The 20,553-nt window shown below is 36.5% G+C and overlaps 1 protein-coding gene across 2 annotated transcripts in view; it reads left to right on the plus strand.

Moving 5' to 3' along the window:
* Nucleotides 1-20,553, plus strand: part of Cul3 (cullin 3) — a 65,422-nt gene that overhangs the window by 18,426 nt on the left and 26,443 nt on the right. For both annotated transcript variants that reach the window (XM_023723046.1, XM_023723045.1), the window contains exons 3-4: nucleotides 17,132-17,292; nucleotides 19,007-19,121. In XM_023723046.1, the coding sequence (XP_023578814.1) occupies nucleotides 17,132-17,292; nucleotides 19,007-19,121 (276 nt within the window). The remainder of the gene's footprint in view (nucleotides 1-17,131; nucleotides 17,293-19,006; nucleotides 19,122-20,553) is intronic.

The following is a 20,553-nucleotide window of genomic DNA, read 5'->3' on the forward strand; positions in this document are numbered from 1 at the left end:
GTGTAATGCTAAGAGAAAAACCATGTAATCCATCTCTATCGAGTCTTAATTTTTATCTACACACTCATTTAAAAAGAAAATCTTGTTTCAGTTTTTCTAGTTTTTAAATCTTGAGCTCTGGCTCTACCACTATGATCAAGAAATCTCATTTCATATTTTCTTATTATAAAATGAAAATAGTAATACCATTAAGTAGGATGATGATGAGGCTTACAGGAACCATTCCTGTAAAGCACGTATAGGAATTGTCCCACAGAAACAAGTTTAGTAATAATTAACTATTGTTACACTTTCTTGCCTGGTCCTGTTTATCAAACCCACCTGGTATGTATACCAGACTGGATCACCCAGGTGACTTGGCATTCCTGTACCTTTGCTGGAGGACTCCTCACACAGGATAGTTCAGTTCCATAGTTATATCTTTTCAGACCCCTACCTCTTACTTGGTAAATGATCTTGCTTTCTTCCTCTCCAAGAAAACATGAAGTAGGAACTGTCTTTTGCCACCAGATCTACAACTTTACCTGCATTTTCTCCTTTTGTGATTTTATTTCTACTTTGTGTTCTCTTCTGGGAAAGGCTAGTTCTCCACCTGTGCTCTGGGTTATATCTCCTTTTGTGTTGTCTAGAACCTTAAATATTTGGGGGTTCTGTCTTTTTTACTGGATTGTATTCATTGGCTTTGGATGGTCAAACCACTCATATCCTGAGAATAAAATCACTTACATTTCTGATGGATGCCTGTTGTCGCTCAACGTCTCTCACCTGTCAGTCACTCATAACAAAATGCCTAGACTGCCATCTTTTTTGTAAAGTTTTTCATTTGTTCTGAGTGTGGTCCAATTAACTGTCTACCTTAATTATCCTGTTAATCCATGGTGATTAGGATCCCCATAGATTCTGTACATCCCTAAATAACAGCAGGTGTTATTGTTGATGGTTTTTTTCTTTCATCCGCATTTGGCACAGTTCACTATACTTTCTCCTGACCTGTTTGACCCTTGGTAGCCATGACAAAGTGCTCTGTACTCCCTGCCACTTCTGCTCTGTTCCTCTTTTTTCGCTCCTTAAGTGGAGGCCTTCTTTGGATTTAGTCCCACCCTGTACTCTCATGGTGCACTTCCGTAGCTCTGAGCCTGTCTGCAGATGCTTCCCAAGTTGTGTCTGTGGTCTCACTATGAGGTGCACATTCAGTTTCATCTGTCAGTTGCATAGCTCCCTTCCTTGTCTGCAAGGCACTTGAACTTGACACCTCCAAGTAAGCTCATAATCACAGCATTCCAAGTGTTCATTCCAGAAACGTAAGAATTATTTTTGTCAGTTCCTTTTCTCTCATCTATTGCTAGAATCTGGGATTTCCTTGCCTTCCTGTTTGTTAGCAAAGACCGTTCTACTCATTTTTTTCTTGGCATTTTCAGTACAAATGGTCTTAAAAACATTCATTGGGCTCTTCTCTGTTCTGTTTTCCCTGTATCCCCTAGAGTTACTGTCTTAAAGCATAAATCATTTTACTGCTCTGCTTTGAATCCTTACCATTCATCTTGGAACTGTCACGTTATCTTCTGTCTTCAAGAATAAGAGCAAGTTACGTAAAGGAAGCATTCTTAGCCTTAAGTTTGTCATGTACTCCTCCCTGTCTGTAGTTGCTGTCCTTATACCTAGTACTATTCTTTTCTTCCTTTTTTTTTTTTTTTTTTGTATTTTAGGGAAAGGTCTACAGGGTGTTCAGGGTCTCATTACTAGATCGGATTTGTAGTGATCTGCCTGTTTACAGCCTCCCAAGAGCTGGGCTTACAGGTGCACCACCACGCCCAGTCTCAATTGCAGTCTCAGCATGCCCTGGGGGTGGGGCTGGCATGGCAGGCCTGGGGATCAAACTCCTGGCCCCTGTGCAGATCTGTCAAGCTATTTGGCCAGCCCTCCTAGTACTATTCTTAATGGCACTCAGTGTCATAGAGTAGGGCCCTGCCCAGCACTCCTGTTGTAGTGTGGTAGCTTTGTTAGGGAGAGTAAGGGCTTCTTGAATAGAAACACTGCAGTGGTGTCATGTCTCTCTGTTAATAGACAGCTAGGAATAATGGAGACAGGTAGCAAATGCAGGCTGGAAATGCTGGCAAAGGGTGGGTTCAGGTCAGACGTGTCAGAGTGGGGCTGTAAGGTTTTATCTAGTTACCCAGAACAGCGTACAATTTTATTTCATTTTACTTTTAGTATATTTGTGATTTATAATGAATACATTTATGATGAGAAATTGGTACGTGCATATATTTTAATTCTTTTTCTTTGCCTTTTCCTCCCCTTCTTCCTGTGTCCCCCTAGACCCTTTCTATATCCTCAAAGTCTGCCTCCCTGTTTCCTGTCTTTTTTTATTTTGCTCTTTAAGTCATACATAGTTTTGGTTGCTCGTATAGGAGAAATGCAGTGTTTAAGCTTGTCTATTTTACCTAACAGTGTGGTCTCAGAGTGTATCCATTTTCCTACAAATGAATAGAGTGGTTGTAGAGTACACAGTTTTAAACTTAAAGATTAATTTATAAAATTCTCCATTTATTATATTCAGACCACAGCTAGCCAAAGTAACGTTACAGAAAGCAAAACCATGAATAGAAGATAAACTTTTTAATAGACAGAACTGAGGATGGGTGCAGTGTCTGTGTAACAACTGTTTTTTTGTATCTAGAACAGTTCCATGTGCCATGTAGGCTCTTCAGTATTCCTTGAGTAAGTTAATGTGGGTATTTTATGGTATGTTATTTAATGGGCAGTACATACTCTCTTCAAAATATTTACTATGGTATTTTAGATTGAGAAAGATAGCATGATAAGGTATCTTCATTCCACAAATTTTTCTTATTTTCATATCCTTCATTCTGTGATTTTGCTTTTTTTTAATATGTAGTATTCTGGACTTAGTTAAAATACCTTTGTTCTGGGCTTGGTGGCACATGTCTGTAATGCTGCCTGTTCAGGTGGTTAGGGTAAGAGGATCCCTTTGGAGACCAGTCTGGGCAACTTAGTGAGAGACTCTGTCTCAGAATATAAAACTGGGAAAGACTAGAGATGCATACTCAGTACAAAGGCCTTGAGTTGGATCACCAGTACTACAAAGATGGAACAATTAAAACCAGAAAACACCTAATAGTACATTATAAAATTAAGATAATAGGTAGTTTATATGCATTGTAATGAAATAAAGTGTACAAAATGGTTTTTAATGTATTGTGTGGACCTCCGTAATCAGTCTCGTCAAGATAAATGCTTTTAACTCCACTTTTTTTCCTGTTAAATTCTTTATTTTCTTCAAAGTTTTTTTTGTCTCATCCTTGATTCAGGTGTATTGATTATACTTACATGGAATCTGTGAAAGTTTCTTCTGTAATTCCTGCCTCTGTTGGACTTCTAAGTCTCATGCTCCGAGAGGGACAAGAGAAGTTTCACTGTCTAGCCACCTAACCACCTACTCAGTACTCTTAACAAGGAGGTGCCTGTGTCTAAAATGTTATGCATGCGCCTCACTGTGTAGATGCCGGGGGACGCATCTACTGGAAACTGGTTACCTGGAAACTGGCATTGGTCAGAGTTCGTTGTTGGCAGATTCATGGGTTTCAAAAAGAAAAGTGTGCATGGAACATGCAGCCTCTAATTTCTGTAGCTCCACCCCCTCCTAATGTTTGAGACTTGTATTGCCTGTTTGGACCCTGGAGACGTCAGTTTGTAATCTTCGGTTTGTTTTTAAAAATTCATTGTTTTAGGCAGATGCAGGGACTGGGCTCATGCTGGGAATGCCTTGTCGGCCCTGCCCCCAGGATGCGTTGGGTGACTGAGACTGGGCGTGGTGGCACGGGCCTGTAATCCTGGTGCTTGGGAGGCTGAAACAGAAGGATCACTATGAGTCTGATCTGTGTAATGAGACCTTGTAGACCCTGTACTAAATACATTAAAAAAATAATAAAAATAACAATTCGTTGTTCATTAAAGGATTGTATGCTCAGAATTTAGGTTTTAATATTCAAAAGACTTCATTTTTTTTTGTAGAGAAAGTTTAAGAACTTTAGTTACTGATATAATCCACATATACTTGTTATATTTGGTATATTTCTTTTCCTAAAAATATGAAAATGAGTATTATAGCATGAGAATTAAACTTATGGATAGTATTCTATAGGTTTTGTAATGTCAAAGAAATGGAAAATAATTTCCTATCTTTGTATACCAGGTTAATAGAAGATTAATAAAGGTATTGTCTACATAGAACTTTAAGGTAACTTTCAAAGGTACATTTTTTGGTCTATTTGAATGTCTTTATTTACAAAAAATATTTTCATAGACAACAAAGGGAGAGTTGTGTATTACAGTTTATCCCTAAAGAAAATTAAAGGGACTAAATACATAGGCATGGGAAGGGAGTAACCCAGTAAAATGGTCACTGACTTTGAGCTATTTGGAAAGTCAAGAATGGAAAGAAGTGAAATGATGTGTAACAACTGTTCTGTGGAGAGGAGACAAACTGAGAAACTCTTGTGAAGCTTAGTTTACTTTAAAACATAGAGACTGTTCAGGCTGACAGAAATGTGAATTGTTGCAAGTTTGCAGATCGTGGTAAATTGAAAAACACCTTCCCCAATTGTGTCTTACGAATAATCTCTGCAACCTGGGAACTTTCAGATGTGTTTAAGGATCATTAGATGAGACAGTCCCCAAGCATTCTCCTAATCCTGGTATCACATTGAGCCTCACAAAAGGTACGCTGGAGGAATTTAAAAAAAAAAAAAAAAAAAAAAGAACCTCTCACCAAGAACACAGGTGTCACCAGAAACAGAAGGAGAGGAAGTATTTGTCCCTCAGACCCCCCAGAAAGAACCAGCTCTACTAGCACATTGACTAAGCCCAATGAAAACCAGATGTTAGTTTTTAAACTCTAGAACTATAAGAGTAAATAAGCCACTGAAGTGATTTTCTTTCTATCAGAAACAGTAGAAAAGTAATGAAAACTTTGGAGCTGCTCTCTACTTAGTCAACTAGGTATAAATAAATGGATGGCCTGTACTTGTGAGTTTGTGTAGTTTAGATGCATTAGCACAGATTTTTGTATATTGTATCATGTCATCAGAATGTAAAATAAAAATAAAATAAAAAATCTTTTAAAAAGATATTAGCCGCCTCAGGATTTACTGTTCAAAACTTTGTGATAGAATTTTCCATATCGAAGGTGGGCAAGAGATTCTACAATAATAGCAATAGTTGGAACAGTTGGTCATGGGTTCATGGTGTTTAAAAAACCGTGAATCATATGGCCCGAAGAAATAGAAATAATAAAAATCCATTGAAAACAAGGAACAGTTTCATTGAAATGTACTTAAGTGAAAGTGGGGGGAAAGATGATGAACAGTGCAGAAGTTACTTGGAGTTTTTGAGTTTCTGGGCTTGCTCATGTCAGTATGTGGTTGAAGGGAGTATTAATAGAATTAGAGATGAAAATTAAGACATCTGGAAAGAGTGCGTGAGATTGCTTATTATGAAGGTTTTAGTTACCAGACGTACTATATAATAGCAAGGAGCAGAACTGAAAATAAAAAAGAAGACATTGTAAGCTGTTTGCTGAAGCTACCAAGGAGGATTTGTGTTCTCTCAAGGTCAGAAGAGGGGATAAGAACAAGATGATAGAATTTGTGATTCCCTATTTTCTCCTGCAGGTGTTGCTGCTTTTAATTCCAAAAATCATTCCCTTATAACCTCATTATACATTTAGAGAAGCATACAAATAGCCATATTCTGGAGCAGTATGGTTGGATTAAAAAGTCTTCCCTAGCAGCTTCCCTGCTTTCAAAATAACATTTTAGAAGCACACACAACCCATTGACTTGGGTGCTTCATTCTTGTTCACCATTTTTATCAAATCTACTTTTCCAAGAAGGTTCACTTTAGGGGGTGGGAGGGGCTTCCCAATTTCTGCTCTGTTATATCTGTGACAGTAGCCAAGACCATGGCCTCTCTTTATAGATAGGTCAGAGCTAAGTACTAAGCCTTCATGTAAAGCCAGGATATTCTTACAAATACTTTCTAAAGGTTAGAAATTTGTCTGACAGGTGTGGTGCTGCACATCTGTAATCCCAGCACTTGGGAGTGGAGGCAGGAGGGCCACCTTGAGTCCAGGACCATCCTAGAATCCATAGTGACTTGAAGGCCAGCCCGGGCTCCGTAGTGAGACGCTGTCTCAACACCCCCAGGCCCCCCCAAATGAGAATATGCATGATAATTAAGAGTTCCTTCCTTGCCTTCTGTCTCAGCTCTTGTTTTGCTTGGGAGTTCTGTTTTGTTTTATTGTTTTTAATGCATAATTATTTTACTCTTTGAGGTTATTAATATTTTTCAATTTGTTTCAAATAATAGAATCATAAATAACCTTTTTCTTTTTCTTTCTTTTTTTTTTTTTTTGCGGTACGGGGATTGAACTTAGGACCCTGTGCTTGCCAGGCAACAGAATCATAAATACCTTGATCACTGTCAAGTGAACTTTTGTGTATATAAGTATATGCTGTGATTTAGCGGACCATAGCTTAGGTTAGGGTGACAAGTACTTAGTATTTACCTTGTTTACATTGGTATAGTCAGGAATAGAATGTATATTTCATGATGGAGTAAATGGAATGAAACTTCAATATACAAAGTGAGTTGTTTGCTAACAGTATGTTTGAGAAATTTGGAATAGTGAAAAAAAAAAACTACTTAATGATGAATTGAGACTCTTGGCTTTAGTTCATACTTTGGCATTAATTTGCTAGAGTCATTTAACCTTTCTGGTTAAATGACTCTAGCAAATTAACTTGTTTCCCGGTAAAAGTAAATTCACTGAGTAAGGACTCTGCTTCTTAACATTTCGGGAGTTGTAGATCCCTTGGTGAACGGTCAATTCCTGGACCCTGTCCTAGAAGTAGATGTGTGTCTGTGTACCACACAGCATGTACTTTGCAGTTTTAAGGGTGGTTTCTGGGTACCTGTTGGATCTGGTTAAGAATATGTTAGATCATGTTATTTTAAATTTATTTTATTTTATTATTTTTTGTTGTTGTTAATGTATTTGCTATAGGGTCTCACTGTGAAGGTTGGAGTTTTAGTGATCTTCCTGTTTTCAGCCTCCCCAGTGCTGGGATTACAAGAGTGTGCCACCTTGCTGGGTGTCAGTGGCTGGCTCCATGCTCCCGTCCCAGTGCTTGCCTAAGCAGGTACCTAGTCAGCTGAGCTATCATGCTGGCCCTAGTTAGATTATTTTAAATTAAGAACTTTTCAGCTCTGCAGCTTTAAACTATTCTGATGCTGCAAGTAAATACCTGGAGTAATGAAGGAAACAGGAAATATGGATAGATTAGTTAAGGTGATCACAATTTGTATCTGAACTCTTTGGGGGATGGGGCCCATGTAGCATTGATTGACTACAAATCTATTCAGTATTGTTACTTAAAATAGCAGATAACATTTTCAGAGTCCCTAGTGTGTGCCAAGCAGTATATTAAGTACTTTCAAAGTGAATTAATGAATTTAGTCCTCTAATGCCTTTTTAAATAGTTTAGTAATGGAATTAAAATTTTATTGAGTAAATTTGAAAAGTAACAATACTTTCTCAGTAGCAACAGGTATTTATTACATAACTGTGTCACAGTGGTTAATGTTCTAAAATACCTGATGTTCAAGTTGAGTGTTGCAATACCCATTTTTATAGATGAAGAGATTTGGATTAGAAAGACGAAGAATTTGAGATTAGAGAGATAAAGGTACTATGATTATGCTGTTCTATCCTGTATAGCCAGAGTAGAGAATTGAATCAGTCTTTTCTTCATTCCAAAGCTTGTGGTCCTCACCTCTTTGCTATAGCATACAACCTTAGTGCAGAAAGATTGTATTATTTGGCTCTGTTTAATAGAATTTATGAGGAACCCACAGTTGAGCTAACATGTACCTTTTTGTTATGAAGATAAAGTGATGTAGCAAGCATTTAGTGAATGTATATTGTATGTGAAGCAGTGTTCCGAAATGGCTGTGTTCTTCCGAAATGGCTGTGTTCCTATTCCAAGTTCTCACTGAGCTATTTTGTAACATGGAGGTGCTTTCCGGCGGATAGTTCTGGTTTCCCATACATACCTTGAGAACAGTGACTCTTAGGACTAGTTTTACACTGTGAAAGCATAATGAAAATCTTCATAGTATCTTTGTTGAGTTTTAATCTAACACTAATGTGGCTAAGACTTGTCATCAGAAGTTAATTAAAACTGTCATTACTGAAATACTTAGAAACACACCAGAAGCTGTTCCATGGCATTTACACTGTCCACTTGATAATTCATTAGCCCACCACCAATTTTGAAATTAATATTTTTGGAAAAGTTTTTTGATATATAACAAAGTGAGCATGTCTTTTGCCCAATGTTTAAATAATGTTTTGCCAGTCTTAGTATTTTGAGTTCTTTATTTAGGGTAAACATTCTTGTGACCTTGCATTTTCTTCGTTGATGATATCTGAAAAGTAGTTTTAATTTCGCTTTTTTGTCGCAGATTGTAGGATGGAGTATTGTTACAAGTATCAGTTTGCTCAGCTTTGTTATGTTATGTTTACATCTTCCACATATATCAAATCTTTGCTTTTCAGTTGTTGAGTAATGTGGATAACCACTAAATTTAGGGTTGTGAATTTAATTTTCCTTTTATGTAGTGTGAGGTTGTGTAACGAGTGAAATGAATATAAACTTTAGGATTGTTTCATCTTCTTATTGTATTGCCTTCATTTTTATGAAGTACTCTTGTCTCCAGTATTAAGTGCTTCTTGCCTCCAGGTCCATGTTGTCCGTGTTACTATAGGAGCTTTTGTCAGTATTTTTGCATAGCCTGTTTCTTTCATCCTTTCCACCTTTATCCTTTTATTTACTTATAAAATATGTCATGTGTACCAGAGTTACATAGTTTTGAACCTCTTGACAGTCTTTGTTTTTAAGTGGAAGCTTTGATTTATTTACATTTAATACATTATTGATACCTTTGGGTTTAAAGTTACCGTTCTGCTTTTCTTGTATTTGTCTCATTCTTTATTGGGTTTTTAGCTTTTTTTGCCTTTAGAATAATAGATGTTTGCTTAGCCCACCCCCTCCTAATTAGCTTGTAATTTGTGTTCATTATTGTTATTATTATTGTAGTTCCTTTAGAGGTTATAATGAATATCCTTTCATATGATTAGCCTTTTAAAAGAGTTTCTGTATAGTGTTAAGAATCTTAAAACACTTTGACTGCCTGAGGATTTTTAAGTTTCCAGGTGTTTGACCTGGGTTTTTTACTTTTTGTTTCGTTTGCAAAAGAGGGAGGCAAAGCTGGTCATTTTGGATTACATAGCCATTGTGTAATGTAGGAAACTGTGGGGCGCTGGATAGTATCATTCTCCAAAGAAATCTGCGTTTGTTCTAGCAGGCAGGCACCATGATTCTAGTTAGGCTGGTTTTAGGCTGTGGCAGTGTTGGCCTGTTTTTGGGTTACCTGTGTTTCCAGGGCATACCCTTCACTCATAGGAGTTAAGTCTTCAGGGACTTCAGGTGAAAGTCCTAAGGGTTTACCAGGTTGCTTTCCATAGTATGTGTCTTGAATCGTAACTTTTCTAAGTCTACTAGTAGTCTATTCAAATTTGTTAACTTCCCAGTGTTGCTATTTAGTTTTGTTTTTTACTTTTTTGAGTCAGTAAATAATTCTTGCAAAACACTGTTACAGAATTTCTTTTCTTGTGTTTTTGTCCTCTTTAGAATCATTTTCTCTGAATCCTTAGTGCTTGGTAGTTAGCCCTGTCAGCTCCACCTGTGCTGTGACTTTTTTGCTTTGCCTCTTTCTTTCCTTTCCTCCAAATATAGCAGATGACCCAGGAGAAATGAAGGAAGGCAAGCGTGGAGCTCTTGCAGTGTGTTTGTCTTTTCTCCACAATCTTGGCCAGCATACTCAGGTTTCTTTGTTGTTCTTTAATGCTTTTAATAGCATGGTATTTGGGATTGTTTTTAAAAAACTCTGATAAAGTACATATGAAATTTGTCACCTTGATCACTTTTAAATGTATGATTGAATGCTGTTAAACACATCATTTTGTGAAACTATTGCCACTGTCCAATCTAGAACTCTTCAATTTGCAAAGCTGAAATTCTGTACTTAATTAAATAACTTCCCATTTTCCTTTCCCCCAGTTTGCTGCCAACCACCATTCTAATTTCTGTCTATGAATTTGACCACTGGGGGCAACTTACAAATGGAGTTGTGCACTAGTTACTGTTTTATGAGTCACTTCCTTAGCATATTGCTCATCCATGTTATGGTATGTCAGTTTTCTTCCTTATTGCTTACACTTTTTGCCTGTCAGTGGTGCCCTGGGTTATTTCCTTATTTTAGCAGCTGAGAACACAGCTAAACACGTATAACCTGTCCAGAAACCTGCTTTCAGTTGTTAACTGGGCATATATGTGAAAGTGGAGCTGGATTATATGGTAATTCTGTTTTGTTTGTTTTTTAATTTTTTGAGGAATTAGGATACTCCTTTTCCCAGCAGCAAAAATGTCCTAATTTATGCTAACAGTGCACAGGGTCTCCACTTTCTATCTTCGCCAGTACTGGTCATTTGATTTTTTTTTTTTTTTAATAGTTACTATTACAGAATAACTTTTTGTTTTTATCTAGATTTCATGGTTGCTCTTAGAAGGTAGTTGAATGTAAATAATATATGGAATAACATTTAGAGGTACATGTTATTTACAGATAAGGAAACTGAGAGATATTTATGAAACTCATTATGTGACAGAGACAAGAGGGTTATTTTTTGTTCTACTCTTATGTCATTAAATTTTGGGTTAGGGAAATGTTTTTTTATTTTAGGGATTTGATGCAACTGACACAGATTTACAGAAATATGGCTCAGGTTTTGATTTGTCTCATACCTTAGTAGGTAGTTCATAAAATAAGTGCAAGTCATTTTTAAATATAATTTTGTACAACTAGTATGTTTTCATTAAAAACGTTTTTAGTCTTGCGAGATTGTAAACTCATCTTACCATGGTAGAAACTACTACTATGAGCCTATTAGGTTATGTCTGAGTCCTCAGAAAGTTTTTGTGCTTTTCTCCTACATTCATCAGTTATAAAATAATAAGAATGTTAATTCATCTGTACAATTTACTATTTCATATCTAACTGGAATGCTTTAAAAATGTACTCAGGCAGTAGCATTGTAGAAAATATTAAAGTAATTTATTAACTTCGATCTGATTAGACTTTTTCCTATTAAAATTCTAGGGCTGGCCAAATAGCTCAGTGGATTAAAGCGCCTGCAAGCAGGCTCAGGGGCCAGGGTTCAATCCCGGGCCCTGCTGAGCCAATCTCGACCCCCAGGGCGTGCTGAGACTACAATTGAGACTGAGCATGGTGGCGCGCACCTGTATACCCAGCTCTTGGGAGATTGTAAACAGGCAGATCACTGCAAGTCTGATCTAGTAGTGAGACCCTGAACACCCTTTAGACCACCCTTTAGACCCTTCCCTAATACAAAAAATAAATTCTAAAATAAATTTTTTCTGGTATTCTTCTTTTTCTTTTATATCTTCGTTGTGTTAAACATTCTTTATATTTCATGACTTGAAAATAAACCCATTTGAAAATTTATTGTTGATAGAAAAGATCTCTTATGATTAAGCTTATTATGTAAGGCAAGTTCCAACTTGTTCTGGCAGACTCACTTATGAACTTTTGTTGTTGTTTTTTAAATTGTAAAAAGGAAATGTTGCGATAAACTTTTCAGGGCTTATAGTTTACTAGCAGGATAAATATTAGATACTTTTAGTGGTAATTAAATCTATTGTTTCGGGTGTGCTGTTAAAGTAGGTAAAGACACTTACCAATAATGCTTACTATGTGGACAAGAAATTGAAAGAGGAAATACTATTGTAAGAATTTGAATAACCTCCTTGAAACTTACCTTGAGAAATAGAGCTATTTACAACATTTTTAGTTTTGCCTAACCAGATAGCTACCAGTATCCACAAATGGGGCCAGCCAGGGAAGTGTAGATGAGTGAGTACTGACACAACCTCTCCTGGCTTGTTAATTTATTGAAAAAGTATTACATTTTATAGCAGACATTTTTAAAAATCTATTTATTTGGTAAAGGGTCTCACTACACAGCTCAGAGTCGTAGTGATACTCTTGCCTCACCCTTTCCTGCACTGGGATTACAGGTGTGCGCCACAGTGCCCAGTTTCAGTGGCTAGCTCAGCATGGGGCTGGTACAGCTTGTGGTACCTGGGATTGAATCTGGGTGATTGCACTTGCCAACCAGGTGCTTAGACTGCCAAGCTATCTCCCCAGCCCAAAGAAGATGTTTTTAATAGTTTCCTTAAACTGTATAATTGAGCCAAAGTACTGTGGAATGTTTATTTTTACAGTTTTCAGAGATGGATGTGACCCAAAGGTTAGTTTTAGAATTTGCTTCTCTAGTCTTACCAATAAACACTGTTCAAAATGAAACACTAGGGATGACTGATACTGAAAGAATTTACAAATTACCTGTTTTCTTTAGTATACCACTTAGTGCTTTTGCATAGCCAGAACCCATTTGTCTTAGGCTGGTTTTCTGTAACATAATGATTTGAAAATACTTACCTTTTTTTTGCCAGTTAAGTTTCTTAAGTAATAAGAGCTACTTTTTTTCAACTTCATTTTCAAATTTGTTTTACTTTAATTATTCCATTTTGATTCATTAATACCATTTCTGGTTAGTAAAGCTGTTTAACCCCCTTACAGAGGTACTTCTTAACTTTGCAGAGGTTTAGCTTCTTCTGTAAGAACCATATTACTATAACACCTCCAGGCATGCTGAGTTTGCTCTTGTAGATTAGTTAACTATGTAACTTTTGATCCAGCATTAAAAGAGCAAAGACAGCTCTTTGCTGAGATGGTGGAAATAATAGTATCCATAGCCTTGTAGGGCCAGGGGAAGGAGTTTTTCTCCCTTTTTTTGTAACAGTGAAAAACAGACTCTCATTTCTTTCCTTGCTAACTGAGACCCGCCTAATTCTAATTGCTTTTAAATGAGTAGGGCTTCTTAATTTTTTCTTCAGCCCTATGGTTGTTCTTGGATAGGAAGTTAGTCTTACATCAAAGCAGTTCTCTCGAAACCAGAATAACATGGTGGCATAGATGGTTATATTCCTTGTGAAGTGTCTGTAAGTTGTTTTATCAAGCTGTGTATGACATCAATTAATTTTTGGTCAGAGAATTAATTTTAATAAAAATCATTAAAATTTTAGAGGTTATCTTTACCAGATACAAAAATGATAGCAAGCATTTTCATCATTATTGTGATTTTTCATATTTAGAATTTTATTGTAACTGACATAGTTACTTTAGAACTTAGCATTTTCCCTGTGACCCAGTAATTCCACTCCTAGGACCCACAAAGAGAAAAGCAGACATCTATAAAACAGTGGTACACACATACTTACAGCCACAATAGTCATAATATGGAAAAAAAATATCCATCAGCTCAGCTCTAAAAAGAACAAGATGCTGGTATATATTGCAGTGTTAATAAACCTTACAAACTATGCCCAATGAAAGAAATCAAACACAAAAGGTTTTATGTTACATGATAATTACATGAAATTTGGAGCAGAAAAATTCACACATTGGCTGAGGTACTACTGAGAGTAGGTATTGACTGCAGATGATGGAAGTACTCTAAAACTCAATTATAGCAGAATTTGCACAGTTATAGAAATATGAGCATGAATATCAAGTATAAATTACCAAACTACTTTTAAAGAGTGAACTTTATGGCAAATAGATTATATTGTAGTAAAGCAGTATAAAAAGAAACAATGTATTGTAACACTAATTCGCACTAAAGATTACATAGCATGTATTTTATTTTATCATTGGAGGGGTCATGCCTTTTATAGAAGAAGGCAAAGACAGGCAGACATGGGCCTAACTTATTTGGCAGTTCTCTTAGCCCAAGTCATTTTTTTTTTTTTTTTTTTTTTTTTTCAATTCTCCCCCCCCTTTTTCTTTCTTTTCTCACCCCGGAAATCTCGGGCCTCCTTTTTTTTTTTTTTTTTTTTTTTTTTGAGATAGGGTATCATTTGCAGTTCAGGCTGGCCTTGAACTCATTTTGTAGCTGAGGCTGGCCTCAAGCTCACAGCTATCCTCTTGCCTCAGCCACCTCAGTGCTGGGAATACAGGCATGCATCACCATGACGAGTACTACTTGGTTTCCTTAAAAAGAAACTATTATCTTGACATGGGTTAAACTTGCTAATTTTGTGTGTGTGTGTGTGTGTGTGTGTGTGTGTGTGTGTGTGTGTGTGTGTGCATATATGTATATATATTTTTTCTTTTCCTCCCTTTACAGTTTTAATTGCAATGTAGTTAAAAGTTAAAAAGTTTGCCACTGGGTCAGGGAGATAGCTCAGTAAAATAAGCTCTTGCCTGGCAAGGGCAGGGTCCTGAGTTCAATCCATGGTACCTCAAAAAAAAAAAAAAAAGAATTGCCATTATTACCAGTGTTTTTGTTTGGAGCTGTAAAACATCCTGGCAGATAAAATGTTCTGTCTCAGCTATTAGGCTATTTCGTAGTATATACATCTCTGTTCTGCTTATACCAGCTGATCTTTGTGCTTCCTGAAAGTTTATTTTCAAACATGTTTATGTCTGTTATTGTTCTTGCTGCATAGTTTAATATTGTCAACAGTGATAAAATGATGTGAAAAGCAGTAGAATTCTTTCTTTGGCAAAATAGATTAAATGCTTTTGAGACATTGTGGACAGTTTAAAATACGGGAGTAGAAATTGTAAAATCTAGAAGAATTTTATATTCAAATAATATCACAAATTTTAATTAATAATATACCATAATGAAACTGAAACATTGATATTGGACAGTTTATTATGTATGAGTGTATGTAAGAAAGGTGATGTTGATCTCTAATCACAGGACTCCTTTTTATTAAGAAAAAAAATTTTATTACCTGGAGTATTGGACAGGAGCTGAGGAGTAGGTTACCTGCTTATGGCATACATGAGGCTCTGGGAATGGCATCTAAATGAATATTTGCATATTTGAAAGTGTTTAAGATTCACATGTTTGTGTATGTTGAGTAGTTACTTTGTTTTGTCATGTGTCTTTGATTAACAAAACCTCATACTAGTTTTGATGACATTAGATAAAAGGGATTCTCCTGGAGGATTGTTTTGTATACCACATGTATTTATATCTACTACTGTAAAAGTCAAATTTATGAACTAGTTCACTTAACAGCAGTTATCTTCATAATTAAAAGGGTGCTTGTGACTTTTCTAATTTATGCCAGTTTATATTGCAGATAGCTGGCTTTATACAGAAAAGTAAGTTAATAGGATGAAAGTATCAAAGTTTGAGTGTGGAGCTGACAGTGTGTGGCAGGATGCATCGAAAGGAAGGATACAGTGAAGGGGGAATTTGAAGTTCAGGACCTCGAGGGTGGAAGTGTAAAGTCCAGGAGCACAGGATAGATCATCAGTGAAGTTTGAACTAAGTGAAGTTGATGTCAAGATTTGAAAACATGGGCTTGTAAGATTATGTCACATGCAGAAATAGCACTGGAGATGGTAATAGAAGAACAGTGCTTTTTTTGCAAGTAGGTGCCTACTGCTGTGTAAGAAGTATGAATGGAGAGAAGCTTGCAGGAATGGATGGAGTTTGGGCTGCACGCAGTGAATCTAAAGTCATGTGGAGATTATCATTATGTCCCAGTATGTTGCTAGTATGGAAAAATCTCTGTTACTCTTGTAGTTTGGGGTCTTGGTTGTGTTGTTTCAAATTTATATCTACTACATTATTCCAGAGGTTCAAAGATCACTGTTTGCACTGTGTTAACTACTTTTTTTTATTACAGATGCCTCCAGAAATATGCTGAAAACTGTGAGCTGTCTTTTCAAAGTACTTATGTGAAAACAAACACAAAATAATGTCCTGTTGTTAGAGGGTTTGACAGACAAGAAGGGTCTTTGTTAAGAGCAGAAAGGAATAACATGACTTTTCTGTATTAAAAGCAATATACTGGGGCTGGGGAAATGGCTCAATGGAATAAGCGCTTCCCTGGCAAGTGCAAGGGCCTGAGTTTAATCCCCGGTTCTGCCCCCCCAAAAAATAATAATAGTAATAAATAAATAAAAGCAATATACTTGTTTGTTTCGTTGTATTTTAGTGTAAATATGAATTTTCAGGATTAATTGCATTTCTGAATGAGATTTATGACTACAAATTCTGAATTATCTATGCTCTTTAAAGTGAGATATAAGTAATTTTGGTAATAACTTGAAAGTAAGATGATTGCCAGTATGTACTGAAGTGACAGTAACTAGAAGTATCTTAATTGTGTGATACTTAATGCTGTTCTCTTATGTGTGCATTAGGGCTTTTGATACTTACCAGTAACAGTCAATTTAAGTATGGATCTATTTCATTCAGCTCTTCATTTTACTTAAAAGGCAATAGTCCTGAAACACAGTATTTAAGAAAGACCTCACTGAGGCCTGATACAGCTTTGAGAATCAGGTGTGATGTGCCTTTTTCTTTTGTTCTCTGCTTGTTTGTCTCTCGCTGGGTGTAGCGCTTGGTTTTTACCCTTTTTTCTTTGTTAGGGTAAATTAGCAACCATTTGTAATCATTATTTGTATCAGTAGTTACTGTAGAATGTAGGGATTTTTATATAATTTGAGTAGTTTTGGAGAATTCCATACTTTCTCCATTATTTTGGAGAATTCACAGTACTTATGGTAGTGTAAAATGTTTCTCACATGAGAAACAACTACTTTTGGAATTTCATTTCTGTCGTTGTCGTCATCATCATTGCACTGGGAGCTAAACCCTGGCCAGGGGCCTGGTGCCCCTGGATTACACCTTCTGCTCTTTTTAGGTTGTACAGAGTTGCGATCCTCTTGCTCCAAGCCCTGCCCTTAGAAGTTGCTGTCACAGATGTGCACCACCACACCCACTGTTTGCATTATTTTTATTGGCAGTCACAATAATTATTTTTATTTTTGTAAGATGTGCATTTAGGGTTATTTTATTTTGTTTTAACTGCAGGACCGTGTATATGTACAACAAAATAATGTGGAGAATGTCTACAATTTGGGGTTAATTATTTTTCGAGATCAAGTTGTACGTTATGGGTGTATTAGGGATCATCTTCGGCAAACTCTGTTGGATATGATTGCAAGAGAGCGGAAAGGAGAAGTTGTAGACAGGTACATCATTTATCTTTTTACTATTGTGTTTTGAATTTTCAATGGTTTTGTCTTAACCAATTCATTAGGCGGGGATGTAGCTCAGTGGCACAGCATCTGCCTTACAAGCATGAGGTCTTGAGTTTGATTCTCACTACTAAAAACAAAAGAACTGATTCATTGTCATACTCTTATTAAAGTAAATGCTTCACTGTCCAGCACTTTGTTACTCATAAAAAACTTATCAGTTACTTAAAATTGAAGCATACTCATTTTTAGAGGAGTTTATCCTAAGTTTTGTTTAACATACTTTTTCAAAGCAAACCATTAGTCTTAGCTTTTGAGTTGCTCAGACCAGTACAGAATTCTGAGCTAAAGTAATTCCACCTCTGGATCCCTCATATGTGGGGATCCAACTGTGCCCACCGACTTTTGTCTAACCTTCATTCTTAATAGTTTTGAAGAAGAATGTTGGCCATTATCTAAAATGACTAAGAGAAGTGCTGTCCTCCCTTCTGATCATAAGTCTCTGTTCTTAATTTACCAATTTTACAATGCTGCTGTTAAAATGCTTCACAAGTAAGATTGCTTTCTCTACTTTTCAGAGCACCAGGTAGCTTAAAATTTGGAAAATGTGTACTGTTTCAGCTTTGCTGCTTGATTAGGACTGCCCAAAAGCCATTTAGCGAAACACTTAGCTGGCCTCCAAGCAGCCATGTGTTACTACTTACTGTTGCTGGGCAGTCTGCCTTACCTATCCGTGTCCTTCCCTCCTCCCTGCTCTAAATACACAGCTGTCTTATCTTAAACATAAATTCTTCAAAAAACGTTATCATGATAGGGTAAGAACAACTTGAAATATTGTGTAGTCAAGATAATTACATTTTCTTTTTTATTTTATTGAAAAATGGTTAAACCATTTCATAACAAAATAGAATAACAAGAATTAATACATTGCATATTATCATCTTCAAAGTAGTTACTCAGAGAACAAGATGTGGGCATGAAAAATTCTCCCAATTGATAGTAGCACGAGCCTTTCCTTTCAGTGAACCAAAAAATACTAATAGTATAGCTACCGTGCATTCTTCTCCCTTTTCCTTTCCTTCCACTTCCCACTTCTGGTTCGTTTTTCCTTTTAAACAGTCCCATTTCACACTCTGTTGTACACTCTAGACCTTATTTACTCTTTTAATACACAAGTGAATCTGATTTATTCCACTTACAAGTATGGTCCTAAGTTGCATCCATTTACCTATAAAAGTCTCAAGGTTATCCTTCTTTATGTCTGGGCAGTATTGCACTGTATAAAATTACCACCTTTTTTATCCATTCCTCAGTTGATGGGCATTTGGGTTGTTTTCAAGATTAAGCTGTGACGAATTGTGCTTCTGTAAACATGGGTATCATCACATATATCGCTGTGGTATGTTGTTTTTAATTCTTCTGGGAAGATACCCAGAAGGGGAATAGCTGGGTCAAATGGGACCTCTAATCCTAGCTTTTGGAGAAATCTCCACACTGATTTCCACAGTGGTTGCACCAGTCTGCACCCCTACCAGCAGTGGAGAAGGATTCCTTTTTCCCCACAGCCCCTCTATCATAATTGAATTTTTCTTATTTCTAATGCTACATATAAATCAGTCACTTCTGGGATATAAACCACTTTAATAAAAATTAAATGCTTTGAATATTTTTATGAATTTTTACTTACCAAGTAATTTCTGTTTTACAGAGGCGCAATAAGAAATGCTTGCCAAATGTTAATGATTTTAGGTCTTGAAGGAAGATCAGTCTATGAAGAAGATTTTGAAGCTCCATTTTTGGAGATGTCTGCTGAATTTTTTCAGGTAATCAGTAAAGATATAAAAATGAACGATCTTGTGGCTGGGGATATAGCTCAGTGGCATAAGCGCCTGCCTGGCAAATGCAAGGTCCTGATTTCAATCCCCCATACAACCAAAGGGGGAAAAAATTTAATGATCTTTTAGGATGTTAACGTTGTTGAATGTAGCTATTAATTGGAACATTTTAACCTTTTTACTGAGGCCCACTGAGGAAAGAAGGGAAGGTGCAGAAAGTACTCTTTGGCACACCAACTGCACATTCTCACATTCTGAAGGAGCTCAAGTGAGAACAGTGGAACAATTTAGAGGTATACATTGTAGAATGTGTAAGCTTAGACACATCCTTAACATTTTATTAGAGTATCATAAATGTGTAGGCAGCACATCAGCAATGAAAGCATGGCTGTGTACGCCTTAGTAATACTAGTTAACTTGTAAAGTAAATACGAGGATATGCATGATTCCTGGTGTGTACATCAGTAAAGATTAAATAATATTTATCTTAAAGAGACTGATTACAAAATTTATAGGCTAACTCCAAAACAGATTGCTTAAATGAAGGTAAACTAATAGTAGTTTGTAATGAAGTAATGCTAATAACAATAACAGTACTAACAGCCATAAGGCAGTATTTGTAAGGTAATCAAATTCTTGAAAGTTGCAACTATTTGAGTTAACGTATTTGTTACAGGGTCTCATTATGCAGTTCAAACTCATAGTGATCCTCCTTTCTCAGCCTCCCCAGTGTTGGGATTACATGCGTGTGCCGCCACGCACAGTTTCAGGGCTGACACAGCACACCCAGGATTCTGGGGCCGGCACAGCATGTGGTACCATGTATCAAACTCAGGTCCTTGCATTTACTAGGCAGGCACTTTGACTGCTAAACCCCAGCCCTGTATTAATAGAATATTAATTTAAATTTTTGTTCAACAGACCTTTTTTAGGTATAAAATTATAACTTAATAATTCTGTAGGTGATTAATAAGATCCATTTTAAGTCCCAGCTCTGGGGAGGCTGAAGAACAGGAGGATCACTATGAGTCTGACATGCATTGTGAAACTCTGTACCGAATACATAAGAAAAGAAAGCCATATTATGTGTATAAAGAACACTGAATTTTATTGCCATTAATCTATAAAGATACAATGGATGGACTTTATGCTTCTTCTTCATAATCAGTTTCTAGCCCATCAGGAAAACTTGTGTGACTGTATTGGTGCACCCAGAACAAACCGGAATGCTTTATGAGCTATTAACAATGTACTAAAAAAAAATGTATAGTGTGTCTTTATTATCTAATACTCCCTCAAGTAGTTCTACATGTTTGTTTTGTTTTTTTTTAATTTTTTATTTATTTATTTATTTATTTATTTGTGTGTGTGTGTGTGTGGCCAGCTCAGCCCACCAGGGGGCGGGGCTGGCTGGCATGTG

Source organism: Octodon degus, unplaced genomic scaffold (genome assembly GCF_000260255.1).
Source record: "Octodon degus isolate 3935 unplaced genomic scaffold, OctDeg1.0 scaffold00096, whole genome shotgun sequence".
Lineage (NCBI taxonomy): Eukaryota > Metazoa > Chordata > Mammalia > Rodentia > Octodontidae > Octodon > Octodon degus.